The sequence below is a fragment of the Primulina tabacum genome, chromosome 17, assembly GCF_025594145.1.
Source record: "Primulina tabacum isolate GXHZ01 chromosome 17, ASM2559414v2, whole genome shotgun sequence".
Lineage (NCBI taxonomy): Eukaryota > Viridiplantae > Streptophyta > Magnoliopsida > Lamiales > Gesneriaceae > Primulina > Primulina tabacum.
Genome location: NC_134566.1, coordinates 12,633,652 through 12,649,795, shown reverse-complemented (window position 1 = coordinate 12,649,795; position 16,144 = coordinate 12,633,652). Strand labels below are relative to the sequence as shown.

The following is a 16,144-nucleotide window of genomic DNA, read 5'->3' as shown; positions in this document are numbered from 1 at the left end:
TTAACTCATCAGATCATATATGATATCCACACATGTATGTGAACAGTGAATCCCAGACTACAATTCATCGGCTCTTATATATGTCAAAACTACACCCAACCTCGTCATAAGATGACTCTCATGGAATCAATAAACGAATCAAAGTGCAATGCTAGTAGGTAGAGCCTCTATGTTATCTCGGGTCAAAGGATTAATGATGTACAACCATAACCGCAGACTAATCAACTCGATAAGTGACAACCACTTGGAAAACCCTAAAAAAGGGTGTTCATTGCAATCATCATATGATCACTCATATGTACGATTGGACATCTCCAAGCCCATATAAATGACACGTGACATTAATATTACAGATACTAGTCTCAAGCTCGAGTGAAATATTTATCCTTGTTTTATGCTATTGAATCTAAAAAAAACGAATTTAGAATATACAAAACCAAGAAAACAATGTTGTATGAATAGATCACATACTTCCGCTTGCACCAGGATTAATCGTTGACCAAGGAGCCCCAACCCACCCGAACTCTTGCCTAATGAATTTCACGATCTACGTTGCGAGATAGACGTCGTGGCACTATAGTATATTTAATGAATTTATCTACGCAGTTTGCATATGTATACAAATAAAGTAAATCTCAAAATTTGATAAAACTATAAAATATTATTAAAACAAAAATTATTTTTACACAATAATCAATAAAATCTATGCCAAATTGACATGTTGGACAATTATTCTAACTGTTTTTACGATTGAATGTCGAACCCGAGACTAAGGTCTCAACTTTGAAATAAAATATCGTGCTCGAGACTCGATCATAATAAAATCATATACTACATATAATTGTTCAACCAATTTAGATAGCATTGTATTCCACCTATAAACATGTTAATAATCGATGGCGAATTATTATAATTTTTGATGAAATTATAAATTTGCTAATCGAAACACATAATAGGTATGCCCATACACTAGTATTATATGTATTAGTTCATTCAATTTGTCTGCTTACAATTATTAAGAAATTTGGCCTTTGGACATGGAAGACTGACACATCTTATCTTTGGGCATGGTCCTTCCACAAAAGGAGATTTATTGCTCACGAGAAGTGGGAAAGGTGATATCCCACCAAAACATGGAATTTTGTTTGAATGCATGTGTGATAATACATTAATTTATTAACATAAAATATAATAAATCAAATTTTTAAATAGATTTTGCTAACTCTTGAACATTCTAATGAAGGACCTTGAGTTTGATATATTGTAGCTAATTTTTTCAAGTAGGTTATTTATGATTTGAATCTCTTTACCAAACTTATATTCGATCTTCAATATATTGTATTTATGATCTCCAATAATGATATAGACGTTGTATACAAGAATATGGAAATTTGAAAAGATTGTGTACTGATTCTGTAATTGCAACAGTCAAATTTGTATTTCTTGCCATTTTTTGAAACTGAGCTGATCTGTCTGACTGAGCTGATCTGATTAGCTTGAGATGTTGGTTTGATCTGAGTTGTTCAAAACGAGATGTTTTATTTTTTGATTATAAATTTTGATTCATCGATTTTCTAGGCAAGGGATAAGCATAAAAATTGTAGCTTTTTCTCTTAGATTTTCATAGAATCAAGAATCACTGTATTCCAAGTTAGTATGAGAAGATACGCTTACCATTTCAAACTATCTGAAATCTAAAACTTGTTCATCGTTCAGTGCAAAACCAACAACTTCATCGTAGTTTATCAACTTTTTTTATTGGGATTCAAACTTTTATTTGTGAAGATGATTTGTAGATCATTCTCTTAGCTTCGTAACTGATATTAAATCGTTCTATTTGAATAACTGGCCTAAGATAAATGACCTAAATAGCATAACTGATCAGATTGAGCTAATTGTTGTTTCATTTCCTCATATCGATCTTGCGACTAATATTTTTCCTAGATAAGTTGTGGAATTTGAGTTTTCTACTCAATAGTTTTGGTGGCTACTGGCTAGTCATTTGCATCACCAAAGCTATGAGATATCATCGAAATGCTTTAACTCGTTAGAAACTAAGTTGTGCAAAAATTATATTTAAGCAACCTTTCACTTTAATTTGACACCTGTCAGTGCACACTTAATGAAATATGATAGCAACATAATAACAAGTTTTGTCATCAAAATCAAGATTGTTAGTATTTTGTAAATAAAAAATCTCATCATTTTTTATGATAATAGAACTTGGATAAAAATAATTTCATCTAACATATTTCATATTGAGCTACAATAGCTCGGTTCTTGAAATATTGAATATCGAGAAATTAAATCAAGATTTTTAGCATTCCGTAACAACAAAAATATAATAAATCAAATATTTTGTAAATAAATTACACTCCCTTTGAAAATTCCATGAAGAACCTTTTCGATTTTTTTTTTTCGGGTTGAATTATAGCATAGAACTCATGTGCAATCCGAAAAAAAATTAAATAAAAATTATATATTCATTGAAATTTTCATATAGGCTGCCATACCACTGAATTGAATGGTTGACCATGCAAAAATAAATTTATAATATGAGAAACCATGGCTTTAAAAAATGAATTCGTTAAATTAAAATAAATTTCGTCTTAAGATTCATGTAAATAAGAGACGTGTTTGTTGATACAAATAAGTCTCACTTTGATGAAGTATAGGATGTTTAGAAAAGAAATTTGCCACAAATTTCTAGAAACAAGAATAATTAAGGATTATGAATAGAGCATATATACATATATGTATGCATATATGCATAGAGGTTAGAACTTATAATTTATTTGCCACAAATATTTCAAGTTTGGAACGATTTCTCGAGTTCGAGACTCAATTATAACAAACATTTCCCAATTCATATATATGTATCACAAAAACTCATTTGAAACGGTCTCGCGAGTCAATTTTGTGAGATGAATATTTTATTTGAGTCATCCATCAAAATTATTATTTTTTATGACAAAAAATATTATTTTTTATTGTAAATATGAGCATTGTTAACACATTACAAGAATAAAGATTCTTGAGATCGTCTCACAAGAAATTTACTATATATGTGTGTGTACGCGCATTAAAAGATATTCATGCATAATAAAAAAAAAACATAATCGAATATAATTATTTCCAAGAACGTGAGGGATAAGGAAATTGACTTTGCAATATATGCTAATTGTCATTCATTAACTTTTATATCGAGCCAGAATTTTCAACCACAATTTCCGAATAACAACAAACATTAATTAAAAATAAATAACAATTTTCAATGTTGATAAAAACATATATGACATCAAATTGAAAATTGTTTCATTAAATAACACATTTAAACATAAAGGAAAATAATTTCTGGATCCCACTTTGCTTGTCATTCCTCTTCTAACCAAATTTGTCGCTTCTGTACTCTCTCTATCCAAAATAAAGGGTAAATTGAATTTTGAGTAGGTCTGTTGTGAGATGGTCTCACAAATCTTTATCCGTGAAACGGATCAATCCTACCGATATTCACAATAAAAAGTAATACTCTTAGCATAAAAAGTAATACTTTTTCATGGATGATCCAAATAAGAGATCCATCTCACAAAATACGACCCGTGAGATCGTTTCACACAAGTTCTTACCTTGAATTTTTTTTTAGTTCACAAGGAAATTGTATCATTGAGTCTCGATTCGTCACAAACTTGGAACTCTGGTGTCAGTTTGATTAAATTATATACATCTGAGTAATTAATTTTGATCAAGCATCCCTACTTTTCACTAAGTTAATGATAAAAACAAGAATTTCTTTGTCTTCTTAAAGTGGAAATATTCTCAACCACGATTTCCAAAATCCTGCAATTTTATAACGTTGACATTGAAAACAATTCAAACCCTTCATTCCAAATTTTACTGGAAACCCCTAATTTAATCACATTAAATGTCATCATCATCATATTAATTTGATTCGACTTTAAAACCATTAATTTCCTCAATCTCTCATATTCCCTAACATGGAGGGCAAATCATTCCGATTCAAAAGCAATTGTCAATCAATAAAATAATTTGGTAAGATACCGTTGTGCCTCAAAATAATACAATATTTCTAACCTTTTATTGCATTTTTACAATACAATTAAAAATCATAAACATAGATGTAAATGATTTGTAATTTATCCGATACCAAGGTAGCTAGTTTGAAACGAGAATTCGTGTTCAAGACTCAAGTGCAACAAACATATGTTCTGGTTAAAAAAAATCACATCCATAGATCGAATCGCTCAAAGATTAATTGGGTCTTGAACTCAATATTTGGTTCAAAACGTGGAACTCTATCGCCAAACGAACTATATAAGTCATGACGACGACTTTATTTTTGATTTTCCATCAAAAGTTGTAAGTTTGCATGCCCCAACTCTGCATTTTACTCAAAAAAGCCCATCGTATTTACTTCTTTTGAAGTTTACGAATGGACAATTATTATATCTCTTTCTTTCATTTTCACTCTAAATTGATTTTCCAAATCCAGGCCTTCTGATCGTTGATTTTACAAATTTTCTTCTCTTTATTTTATTAAAGAATAGGTCTCTTGTGAGAGTATATCACAAATCTTTATCTGTAAGACGGATTAACCTTACTGATATTCACAATAAAAAGTAATACTCTTAACATAAAAAATAATATTTTTTCATGGATGACCCAAATAAGATACATGTCTCACAAAACACGACATGTGAGACCGTTTCACATAAGTTTTTGTCTTTATTAAATTATTTACCATAGAACGAAGAATACGATATAGACGAACAATATTAACTAGGGGAAAAATTCAATAAACTTGGCGAAAATAGAACAATTTACATCAAGAAGATAAATAATAATTTAAACTCTTTAAAGATTTTACTTTAAATTTTGAAAGGAAAAAAAAAGAACTCTAAAATATGATAATTACAAGGGATTATTGCTCATATGAAAATAATACTCACCCCTACCTTCAAATAAAAACCAGAAGTAGACGAAGAAGACCAAATCGTAAATGGCGTTCTAATGTTGATATTTAATGGAGTATAGCCCGGAAAAAAGTGTGAATAAATTCACAAATTTAACTTGACAAAAATTATTGTGAGATTGTTTCGCACATCAATTTTTTGAGACGGATCTCCGACTCTACCCAAATCATGAAAAACATAACATTTTATGTCAAAATATTAATTTTTATACTAGATATAGTTCGAGTCGACCGATCTAACAAATAGATACTCGTGAAATCATCTCACAAAAAAATTACTCATTTAATTATGTCATGTATTTTTCTTTATCCATATATATGCTCAAACAAATGTGAAGTTGATTTTTAAGAAGTACTCAACATTTTGTAATATATAATGCATTAATTAAAATAACTTTTTTTGAAATGAATTAAAATAGCTTAAACTTTGATAATTTGTACTCAATATTATTTTGTTTTTTCTAGGAAGATCCATCCAGCTTTCATAAAATTATAAATTTGTGACCAATCACATCACTGGCAAACTATATGATTTGTCTTCACACTCGAACACACTTTTTTGAGTTCTCATTAAAAAAAGAAAAAGATTACATATTTTGTGTTCAATCATGTGGGAACGATCATATAAATATTTCTTCAAATAAACAACGAAAAATCGTATTTTTAGTTAAGAATATTTGTCTTATCGTGATTTTGATGTTTATTTTATTGAATTTTTGTATTAGTTTATTAACTTATTTCTTTAACAATTTTAATCATTTTTAGTGTGACACTGATATGTGTAATATCACATCAACGTTCTTGATGAGAAAAGGGTGAAACCCGTCCTTGTAATATAACTATTATATTGAAATTACAGTAAATATATACAATCTTTTAATTTATAAAAGATTGTATATATACGAATTCAATAGAAAAGTCATGGTCTTTCTAAGCAAATGTTTCATCATCTCAATTGTCATCCTATTTGGAGTCTTGGAATCTTGTATTAGAATTTATAATAAACAGAAAAAAACAAATGTTAAGTTTTTGAGTACTTAGCAAGTGAATAAAATTAGACTTATATGTTTATAGCTAGTCAAACGATAACATATCAGTGCAATAATTCAATATGAGATGACATGTTTAAATAATAATGTATTGTTATGAAAATATCTTGTTAAGTGATGTAGTGACCGTTTTGGACTCTGACAATATCTTGTTAAGTGATGTAGTGACCGTTTTGGACTCTGACGTGAATAGAGAGCTAAATAGGTGGCTCCTATCAACATTCAGTGTAACACCTTTCTCCGCGTACTAAATAGGATTCGTACAATCGATCATTTACGAGCCAAAATGAACTCACGTTTTCGGATCGAAGTCACGTTGTTCAGATGAATCATATACCATGTTTTAAACACGTTGTTCATTGGACTCACATTTCTGGTCCGAGATGTCCGGTGGACTAGCGGTCCGATACATAGACCGTTGTCTAAGCGCAATTCATTATGTCATTCATTCAGTCATTCGATGGTAATAGTCGATCAGTAACAAGTCAAGAACCAACAAATCTAGAAATCAAATATGCAGTACAAATATGACCAATAATTAAGAAATATACAATATGATGCAATATATGAATAAATTAGTAATTTATGAAACTTTACTGTAACTTTCAGGCCAGATGCCAACTTTATAATTGAAAAAATCAATAGAAATCCACACGGTAGAAAAACATCACCTTGATAGCTCACTAATTTACCTTAGTTGACGATCCCAAGCCAATATAATTCCCGTAAATATCATTTGAAGTACACTGGTTAGGAGTGAGTAGTTGTTGGAATCTTTTCAAACTCATTTTTATATAAAACTTGTACTGAGAAGTTTTGATTAAAATTTTAATTTTCAAAACAATTAAAATTCAAGTTCAAAAAATACTAAACTTCACCACATGGTCAGAAACATGACGGGGATTTGAGCGGAAAATGAAAAATCCGGCTTCTGGTTGCACGCGCCACTGCGGCAGCGCATGGTGCCACTCCAATGGCCACGTGCAGTGGGGTTTGGCAGACAAATGTAATATTTGATTGTCTACAACTTTTACTGTTGAATACTTTTCAAGATTCTCGATGGATAAACATCATATTTTCAAAAAACAATATAGCGATCAAGCTAGATTCGCACGTCAGAAATAGTATTTATGGCAATTTTCGGAGCTATCGATTGGTACAGATGAAAACTAGAAAACATTTGGAACAAGTTTTATGCTGTAACCGAAGTAAAACTTGTACAAAAAGAACGAGAAACAAGTAGAACAAAATATCACGAAGAACTTAGATTTCTGTATTCTCGAAATGTTCTTCACGAATTCGATTCTTCTAGAATAATTAGGATCATGATCATGTTACACACGATGATTTCTGAGTAAGAAATGGTTGTTGCGTAAAATTTTGGAGATTTTTGGTTTTTTCTTTGAATTTTCTTCGTTTTTGCTCCATTTTCAACTCTATTTTTCCTACAACTTTATATTTCCAAACCCAAGAATTTTGATCAAATGTCTGGAATAGAGCCTGTTTATAGGAAGAAGAGCCACTAAACTTGGACAACTGTCTAGACTATTTTGTTCAATTTCTGACAATTGATCTAACCAAATGTTATGTTTGCACAAGATAAATATATTATCTTTTCTCACTTAAATACTATTTATACTTATTTAAATACCTGTTTCTCATACTTTTACAGTACTTGAAAACGTAGGGCAAATCGAATACGTCACATTTTTATTTCATTTTGTAATTTCCTAATGTGGGAATTTAAGGTTGTAAAGTCCCAATTACAAAATACACATCACTTAGACTTCTAAATGGCTAAAAAGCAAGCATATACTCTCCACCACCTATTTCCATTAAATTACTCATTCAAATCCCATCACCCTTTTTTTCCCAATAAAGGTTTGAAAAAAATTAAGATATTTTTAAAATATCTATTTTATTCGAGTCGGCTTGCTTGATCCGCCCCAAAATAGAATGTAACGTCCCCCGATAAAACGATGCAAATTTTATTAAGCATCACATAAAAAAGGTTAAATAAGTATAAGGTGAGGCTTAAATTTTAATATATGACACAATGAGATTGAATCATAATGTGTATTCTTAACAAATTATTAGAGTGTTTCTTTTTTTATTGAGTCTAAAATTAAAGTCCATTTTGATTCCCACTTAATTAACTTTATATTGTAAACTATTTGACTTTGAGATCATTGCTGCATTTGGAATTTTAGATCCCTCAAATGGAATCTCTTGATAAGTGGACTTTTACTATTTACTGTGAAAAATTCTTTTTTTAATATATATATATATATATATAAAGTTCAAATTGGTTGGTTTTTACTATTGAGAGATGCTCGTTTGACGAGTGAAACGAATAAATTATCATGTCATATCATCATGAATTTAATTTATATTTTTATTCATAGTTTGTGTTGAGGTCTAATAATTATCTTTAGTGAGTATAATGATCGAATCATGATATTTGAGCTGTTATGCGTTTACAAAATTTGAGTTGCATAATTACCATCAGCTATAAATTTTGGTAAAATGACAAACGCTCGGTCTTATAATTGATATCAGAACCAATGTCATGATTTGATTATCATTGATTGCAATGAATGCAATTATTAGGAGGGAGAATGTTGAGGTGCAATAATTGTCTCTGCTAGGTAGAGCGATCGAACCATGACGTTTGAGCTGCTATGTTGTATGCGGTTTAAAAAAATTGAATTGCGTCATTACCATCAGCTATAACTTTTGGTAAAACAGCAAGCGCTTGATCTATCACTTGATTAATAGAATATATTAAATAAATTTGAATCAAACAAGTAGTTAAAATGAACTCTTATTCAAGTTGAATTCGAGAACATACATTGTTTTTACCCATGCTCCAGAAGATATTAATAAAATAAATCTTAAAGTTGAAAATGTATATCAAAATACATTGTTCAATTGAATTCTTTTAGAGCTTATTTATTAGCAAGAGATAATCAACTAATTTGCTTAGGTTACTTTTAAGAAAAAAAATATCATTTAAAAAAACGTAGTCTTAGTAGGTTGAATTCTCAAACCAAATGGAGTCTAGTGTGGATGAAAATAAAAGTTTTCTGAGTGTGATAACTGCAATATTTATCTCTACTAAAAGAATGGTCGAATCGTGATGCTTAAGCTGTTGTTGGTTTAAAATATTTGAATTGCATCATTAACACTAGTTATAGTATTTGGTAAAGCAACAAATGTTTGGTCCTACAATTGGTATCGGAGCGAGGTTATGAGTACAAGTGTCCCAAAAAGCATATTTATATACTTCTTGGTAAGAAAATGTTGTGTCAAGTGTGCGTAAGTGAGAGTCACAGATAACCCAAAAATGTGGAAAGCCAAAAGACAACACATCTCACATCCATAAGCCATTTTTTTATTCAAACTTTAAATTTAATCCAAATTTTCCACAATCCTCTACATGAATGAAAATTGATACAAATCTTGATAGTCAAGTTTATCATCATGAAAGTGATAAAATCCGGACCAAATATTTTTATGTCCTAACTCTCTTACTACGTCTAGGTTCAACCTCATAGTTAATCTCATTTTCTTTTTCAATTGTCTCATGTAATCTTTTAGATAAATTTGGTTCTTCCTTAGATTTGCATGGTAAATAACGAAACATTTCTTGATTCTATTATCGTATTCTTGTGAATATCTTATATTTGAGATTCATGTACAAGAAAACAATAAGTCCTACTGTTTTGGGAGTGTGTACTGGTAGATTCATGTGCTTCAGATAATTCTTGTAAGGTAATTGGTAGGAAGATAATTATTTTGAGATTCATGTACAAGTATTGGTAGGAAATAATTTTTATTTTCGTTTGTGCTTCGGATAATTCTTGAAATCATCCCAAACCGGAGGCAACTTTTCAATGATAGTTGTCACTTGGAAGGTTTCATTCAGCACCATGCCCTTTGCGTGAATATCATGCAGGATCACTTGGAGTTCCTGAACTTTATTGATCACCTTTTTAGAGTCGGTCATCTTGTAGTCCAAGAATCCACCAAAAACAAATTTCTTGGCCCCGATGTCGTCGGTTTTGTATTTCCGATCCAGAAACTCCCACAATTATTGAGTTGTCTTCTTTTCACTATAAAGATTGTAAATCGAATCAGCCAAACAATTCATTATGTAATTTCTACAAAAGAACTATGGATGGTGCTATGCATCAATAGCACTAGTATTATGAGCATCTCCATCAACCTCATCTAGTTTGAGAGCATCCTCGGTAAGAAACATTTCTAGATTCAAGGTGGTGAGATAAAAGAACATGTTTTAATGTCACCTTTTGAAATTTGAGCGGTTGAATTTCTCTGATTTATTGGCATGGTTCACAGGCATAACACCAACAGTGACTTTCATGACTAGGGGAGTAACCTTTGGAACATTCAAGACATTCGAATCAGTAGGCATGTCTTCAACAAATCACATAATGATTATAAAAAAAATGTTTTAAGATTGTTAGTCAAGATGCTAAAATTCCCAAATATCAAAACAACAATTATAGAGCAGTAAACGAAAGCAGGATCGTATATATACAAACAAAGTACTAAACAAAAGCAGCGTGTAACTGGAAGTATAAATATTGATTATTTAAAACAATAGGAAACCAGTAAATCAAATTGAGGCATATACGAAATACACTGTACGAAGTATAATTTTCTTAAGACAAATTTATTGCCTCTGAAGGTGTTTCGAGGTTTAGGACGTATAACTGTTTCCGATGATACGATGACAAAATCATGCAGCAATTTAGCACGAAATAACTACATCGATGAGCTAAAAACGTACCTTCACTTTATCATCAAAACTTAACGGAGGCCAAATGGGTATCTAATAATATGAAATGCAAGATAATGCTTGAGTGAGATGTTGATCGTGTTTGTAAAAAAAATATTTTATATATGGATTGAAGAAATGAACACAATATTTATAAGCTCTAAAATGCAAACTAAAAGTCATGCAAGATTAATTAACTGCAATTAACTGAAAAACACGAAGATCCAAAATTCTCCAATTAACTCAAGAATTTGGAAAATCAAAAGACATTTCCACAATCACGAGGCACAACTAACTCAAGAATGTGGAGAGCCAAAAGACACATTCACATTCACAACAAGCCATAATTTTGATTCAAACTTTAAATCTAATCCAAATTTCCAACATATCCATCCATAACTTATACACACTCTCACCTGCATTATTTTCGAAACTTTTATTTGTTGTTTTTTTTTCCCCAAATATGTATCAATGAAAATTTATTTGGTAAATCATTTAGTTTTTCAGTTGTCTTTTGATGTACGTGAGAAACATCATCAAACAATAATACAAACGATTAAGAATTTGATTGTGTTGCGCAATTGCTATTTATGTTTTCATTCAATGTTATAAGTCCATTTATACAATAATATAATTTTATATATTTTTCTAGTAACAACTCTTTGATATTCTTGTGAAACACAAAGAGTTTAAAATATGTACGATAATATTTTTAATAGTTTTTTTAGCATGATAACATAATATTTATATTTAATAAAGGTAAAATAATAGTTGAAAAAAATACTACAATATATTTTATCATTTGACTTGTAATAATTCTAATAATTATCTTACATATGCACAACCAACCAACATAAATACAATAGATGGAGAGGTTATTTGGACCTATCATCACCAATTTATAATTATATGTCTAAACTCACACACACTACGAGAAAAAGTCAAGAGAATAAAAAGCCACCTTAAATTGAGGAATTGTTTATTAAATTATAATTCATTTTTGCTCATGTCGTCACCATTAAGACCATACCTATAAACTATTTATTATTATTGTTATTTTGTTGTTGTTATTTTTGGTACCAAAATAATATAAATTTTGTAAAAAAATTAGGCTTCATTAGTGAATAGGACCGAAACCAAATTCGAATAATATCCCGATCAAACACTTATTTCTTGAATTTTGATTTTTTTAGGTAGAATTTTCATCTATCAAGTATTTGTTTTCTCTCTTATTTAAATCTTCGTCACCACACTACCAAAACTTGCATCACTCAAAATTGAATAATTCAAGAATTACTTGAAAAAAAAAATTAAATCTATTCTATTGAATTGGATTTTTTTATTTTATGCAAAAATAGATGATTGAAATTACTTATAATAGTTGATAACTCACAGCTAATCTGATATCAAAATCTTAAATTTGGGATGAGTTTTTAGAATCCAAATATAATTATAATATAACTACTCCCGCTTAAAAAAATACTTATATTCTTATAAAATCCAACATAATTAATATGATTAAATTAAACAAAATTAATTAAGAAATTTTTTAATTCTTTTATTTTTGTTATTTATTTAATTTACTGTTAGAAATGAAGACACCAAAGAATCAACAAAATCAGATTCCTTTCACTCCTCTCTCAGGCAAACAGTTCCATCACTGCTTGTGCTGCTACTTTGTCTTTCCTTTTCCCTCTAGCTCTGTTTGATACCCTATAAATAGGCCTTCCCACCATTAAAGTTTTTCTCTTTCTATCTAAAATATTTACACTCAGCTTCTCTAATATTTCTGTAAATCGTCAAAAGAAGACAAATTTCAAAGAAAAAGTGAGGTAAATGTATGCGGATACTGAGCTTTTGTTCCCTTACTTTCAGAACTTCGCTCAAGAAGTTCAGCAGTTTGATGAGTTTTGCTGCTCACACAAAACCAATGCTTCATTGGTAAGTAATCTCCTTGTTTCTTCTTTTCTTGGCCTGCATTAATCTTCTTTTCAAAATTAGAATGATTAAGTTTTGAGGGGCTCTTTTCATTTGCTTGACTGTCTACACATTTTTTATTTGGCGTTTTTTTTCATCTTCATTGGATTTTCTTGAGGTGGGTTCTAAGTAATCATCTGTATTTTGGTGAATGTTAATGGAATTTACAAGATTTTCCAGTTCAAGATCCAATATTTTGGTGGGTTATTAGTGACGTTTCACTGCTTGAATTTTTATTTAAAACATATTTATTTAATGGGGATTAAAGCAGCATAAACGAAAAGTGATTTCAGTTCTTCTTTAAGTGCTGGGATCTATTTATGGAAGAGGGAAATAAAAGGAGATGAAAGAAGATGTGGAAATAATATCATAATCATTAGTTCCGTGTCATTCACTCACTGCCCCATTCTCCTTTCATTCAAAAAAGACAAAATAGGGGATGACTACTCTTTTTATTTTGCACAGTTCCTTTTTGTTTATTTTGATCTTGTAATGCGTTGGGAATTCACTTTTTATCCCACTTGAGCTGATTAAAGATGGAAAAAGTTGGGAAAAAGGTAGAGATAAGCTAAGCTAAGCTAAGCTCAGCTACCCTTTAGTTGTTGCTATTCTATTAATTGTTTTCCATTTTCTTGATGGATTTCCATTCGTTGGAGTAGCTTTGTTGTTTACCTTGAAACGGGTTATTTTACCCTTCCTTGCGCTCTTTATTTGCTTGAGAGTTGAGATTGTAGGGATTTCTAGGAAAAGGGTAGAAGACTCGTGTTTGTTGCATTCTTGTAGATATCACTTCATTGGTTGCGGCCTTGCCGGCAGTGAGGAGAGGAGGGGTGGGGTGGGATGAGATGGATGTTGTCCTATCCCTCTTATATTTTCCTATGCATACCAATATTTACAATTTTGTTCCCCTAAATCATATAAAAAAAATTTGATTCATATTAGCCCCCCTTGTTCCTTATTTTTGGCTCTGCCAGTATGGAGTTTGGGAACCTGTTTTACACCTCTTAAAAGAGCTGGAAATGGTAAGTGCGAGGGCTGAAGACTGGCCACGCCACAGATCGGGTGGTACACCACTGCTGGATGATGTCTTAAGATGGAGTGCAATGGAGAATTTATCGACCATATAGCTTTAGCATCCTTGCTTTTAGAACATTGTGAGAGTTGACAAATTGAAAACCAGGGGAATGACCAATGCACGCTTTTTTGAATATTTGGACATTGGTATTGGTTTTAGAAGGTTTTAATTCCGAAATCAAAAAGGTGACAATGTCTGGTGACCTATATTTATTTTGTTTATGCTTCTTGACTATGTCTAAAATCATGAATAGGTGACGGTATATAGAGGCCGTTAACTTTTTTAATGCTCATCACCATCTGATTTTTACATCACTAACAATTTCTTGTCTTTTAATTTAATGTAGGGCATAACAAGTAGTGTCATTCAGACCTCCACTATATCCGATTACAACCTGGGAGGGGAAGGGGATCTCTTCAAGGCCCCTGAACCAGTAATTGAAGAACCAATTATGGGAATCGATCCGATGACAGCTGCCATTTCAATGATTTCTTGTGGTGAAAATATCATATCCCCACAACCATTGACTGTGTCGGATATCGAATCATCCATCAAGAGCGGTCAGCTTCTCAGTGATGTTTTTTACGAATGCAAGAAGGATATTTTAGCCAAAGAAGGGAATGAAACGCCTCTATCTGATGTCCTAAGTATCGAAATTCCTGCTGTGAAGACAGATGGAATCTCCATCATCGAGAGTTCGTTCCAGAAAAGTGTTAGTTCTAGCTGCCTGAGTTCAATGGAGTATGTACACGAGGCTTCATTGAGGCCGAATTTCCTTGATCTTCCTGTTATGGACTTTGGAGATGTTTATCGGATGCGAAGAGCTTATAGTGATGGAGACATAAAGGTTCAAAATCACTTACTTTCTTGTTTATCTTCTTTACAAGCAACTCATGCATAGAATGATTCCATTCTTTCGCTGAACGATAAGATTGATTTGTGTCCAAATTGAATCTTTTGCCAACCATAAGAAAGGATAAAGTGCCCAAGAAATGTGGCTCCATGTTTAGACCAGTATAAGCTGGAAACTCAGTATTATCTTGTCTCATATCAGATTATGGAAGAAGTCTGAATGCCCTTATACGATTATGCATCAACTCTGTTAAACTTAAGTAGTTTTTTTTAAAAAAAACAATTGGATATGTCAAAATAGTATCCAGTGGCACCCATTCTGTAAAGTTAATCGAATCTCAAGAGGCAGTGGGTGTAGCTATTTTCCCAAACATGTGAACAAAAAAATGATATGATTTCTCCTCTAATTGTTCTCATGATTCAAGTCCACATGCATGTAACGGTTCTATGACAGTCTGCAAACTAAGAAAGGTTTAGATGTTTGTGTCCTCTTCGACAGGATGGGGCACGGTTCATTGATTCTGAGTTTTTATGACAGACTCTTGGTAACGGTGATGCAAACCTCGTTCAATCCCCATTGGGCATGCCCACTATTACGAGTAGTTACACTTCTGAAGAACGCAAGGAGAAACTTTCCAGGTACCGGAGCAAGAAGTCCAAGCGAAACTTTGGCAGGAAAATCAAGGTCAGTCCAAAACAATCAGCTTATCCTCAAAATGGGGTATTGAAAACTACACACTTGCGAAACTTATTATATGTTTTGTTTCAGTATGCTTGCAGGAAGGCGTTGGCTGACAGCCAGCCAAGAATTCGTGGAAGATTCGCGAAGACCGAATAAATAGGAGCCTCGGAGAAACAGTGACATGGAGCAAGAACAAGAATGAATGTGGAAAATATTTAGATGTTGTGAGGGGAAAAAGAAGCGTCCCGAGCAGTAGATTTAGGTCTATGCAATGATAATATGAAGCTTAGGTAGGATTTACTTAATAGTATAAGATGGATGCATGAACCTATTAGTTGGTAGACGGGTTTGTTTCTTTGTTACTTGAATAATCTCATGTAGATTAGATATGTATATATATCTGGTTTGTTCGATAGTAAAATAAATCCAATTTCTGTGACTTGATAAATGTTGCGTTGTCCAATTTCTGTGGAGGAACCCATCGATATTTAAATAGAAAATATTTTATTTGTAATGCCATCAAAATTTATTTTATACATTTTTCAATACTATAATTAATTGCCTCAAACGTCAAATCAACATTTTTACGTCAAATTTTCTCAAATCACTTATTATTTTAACATTTTTCATTCAATAATTATACAACGCTTTTCTATTTAAATTATATCTATGTCTAATTCTAATATATAAAAAAAAAAGTATTTAGAAAGATAAA

General features: G+C 31.3%; 1 protein-coding gene across 2 annotated transcripts; it reads left to right on the top strand.

Moving 5' to 3' along the window:
- The first annotated feature begins 12,456 nt into the window (after positions 1-12,456).
- LOC142531721 (zinc finger protein HD1-like) lies at positions 12,457-15,855 on the top strand. Of its 2 annotated transcripts, none has more exons than XM_075637944.1 (4): positions 12,457-12,784; positions 14,242-14,742; positions 15,286-15,432; positions 15,517-15,853. In XM_075637944.1, exons 1-4 carry the CDS (start codon positions 12,680-12,682, stop codon positions 15,583-15,585), a joined length of 822 nt encoding a protein of 273 aa, XP_075494059.1. In that variant the 5' UTR covers positions 12,457-12,679; the 3' UTR covers positions 15,586-15,853. The 2 variants fall into 2 exon arrangements, with proteins under 2 accessions (XP_075494059.1, XP_075494060.1); XM_075637945.1 differs by lacking the exon at positions 12,457-12,784 and adding an exon at positions 13,073-13,377 and having other exon boundaries at positions 15,517-15,855.
- The last annotated feature ends 289 nt before the right edge of the window (positions 15,856-16,144 follow it).

Coding starts and splice junctions, on each gene's coding strand:
- LOC142531721 (XM_075637944.1), top strand. CDS start 12,680: ATGTATGCGGATACTGAGCTTTTGTTCCCTTACTTTCAGAACTTCGCT. Junction 12,785..14,241: donor ACAAAACCAATGCTTCATTG/GTAAGTAATCTC, acceptor AATTTAATGTAG/GGCATAACAAGTAGTGTCAT. Junction 15,433..15,516: donor ACTTTGGCAGGAAAATCAAG/GTCAGTCCAAAA, acceptor GTTTTGTTTCAG/TATGCTTGCAGGAAGGCGTT.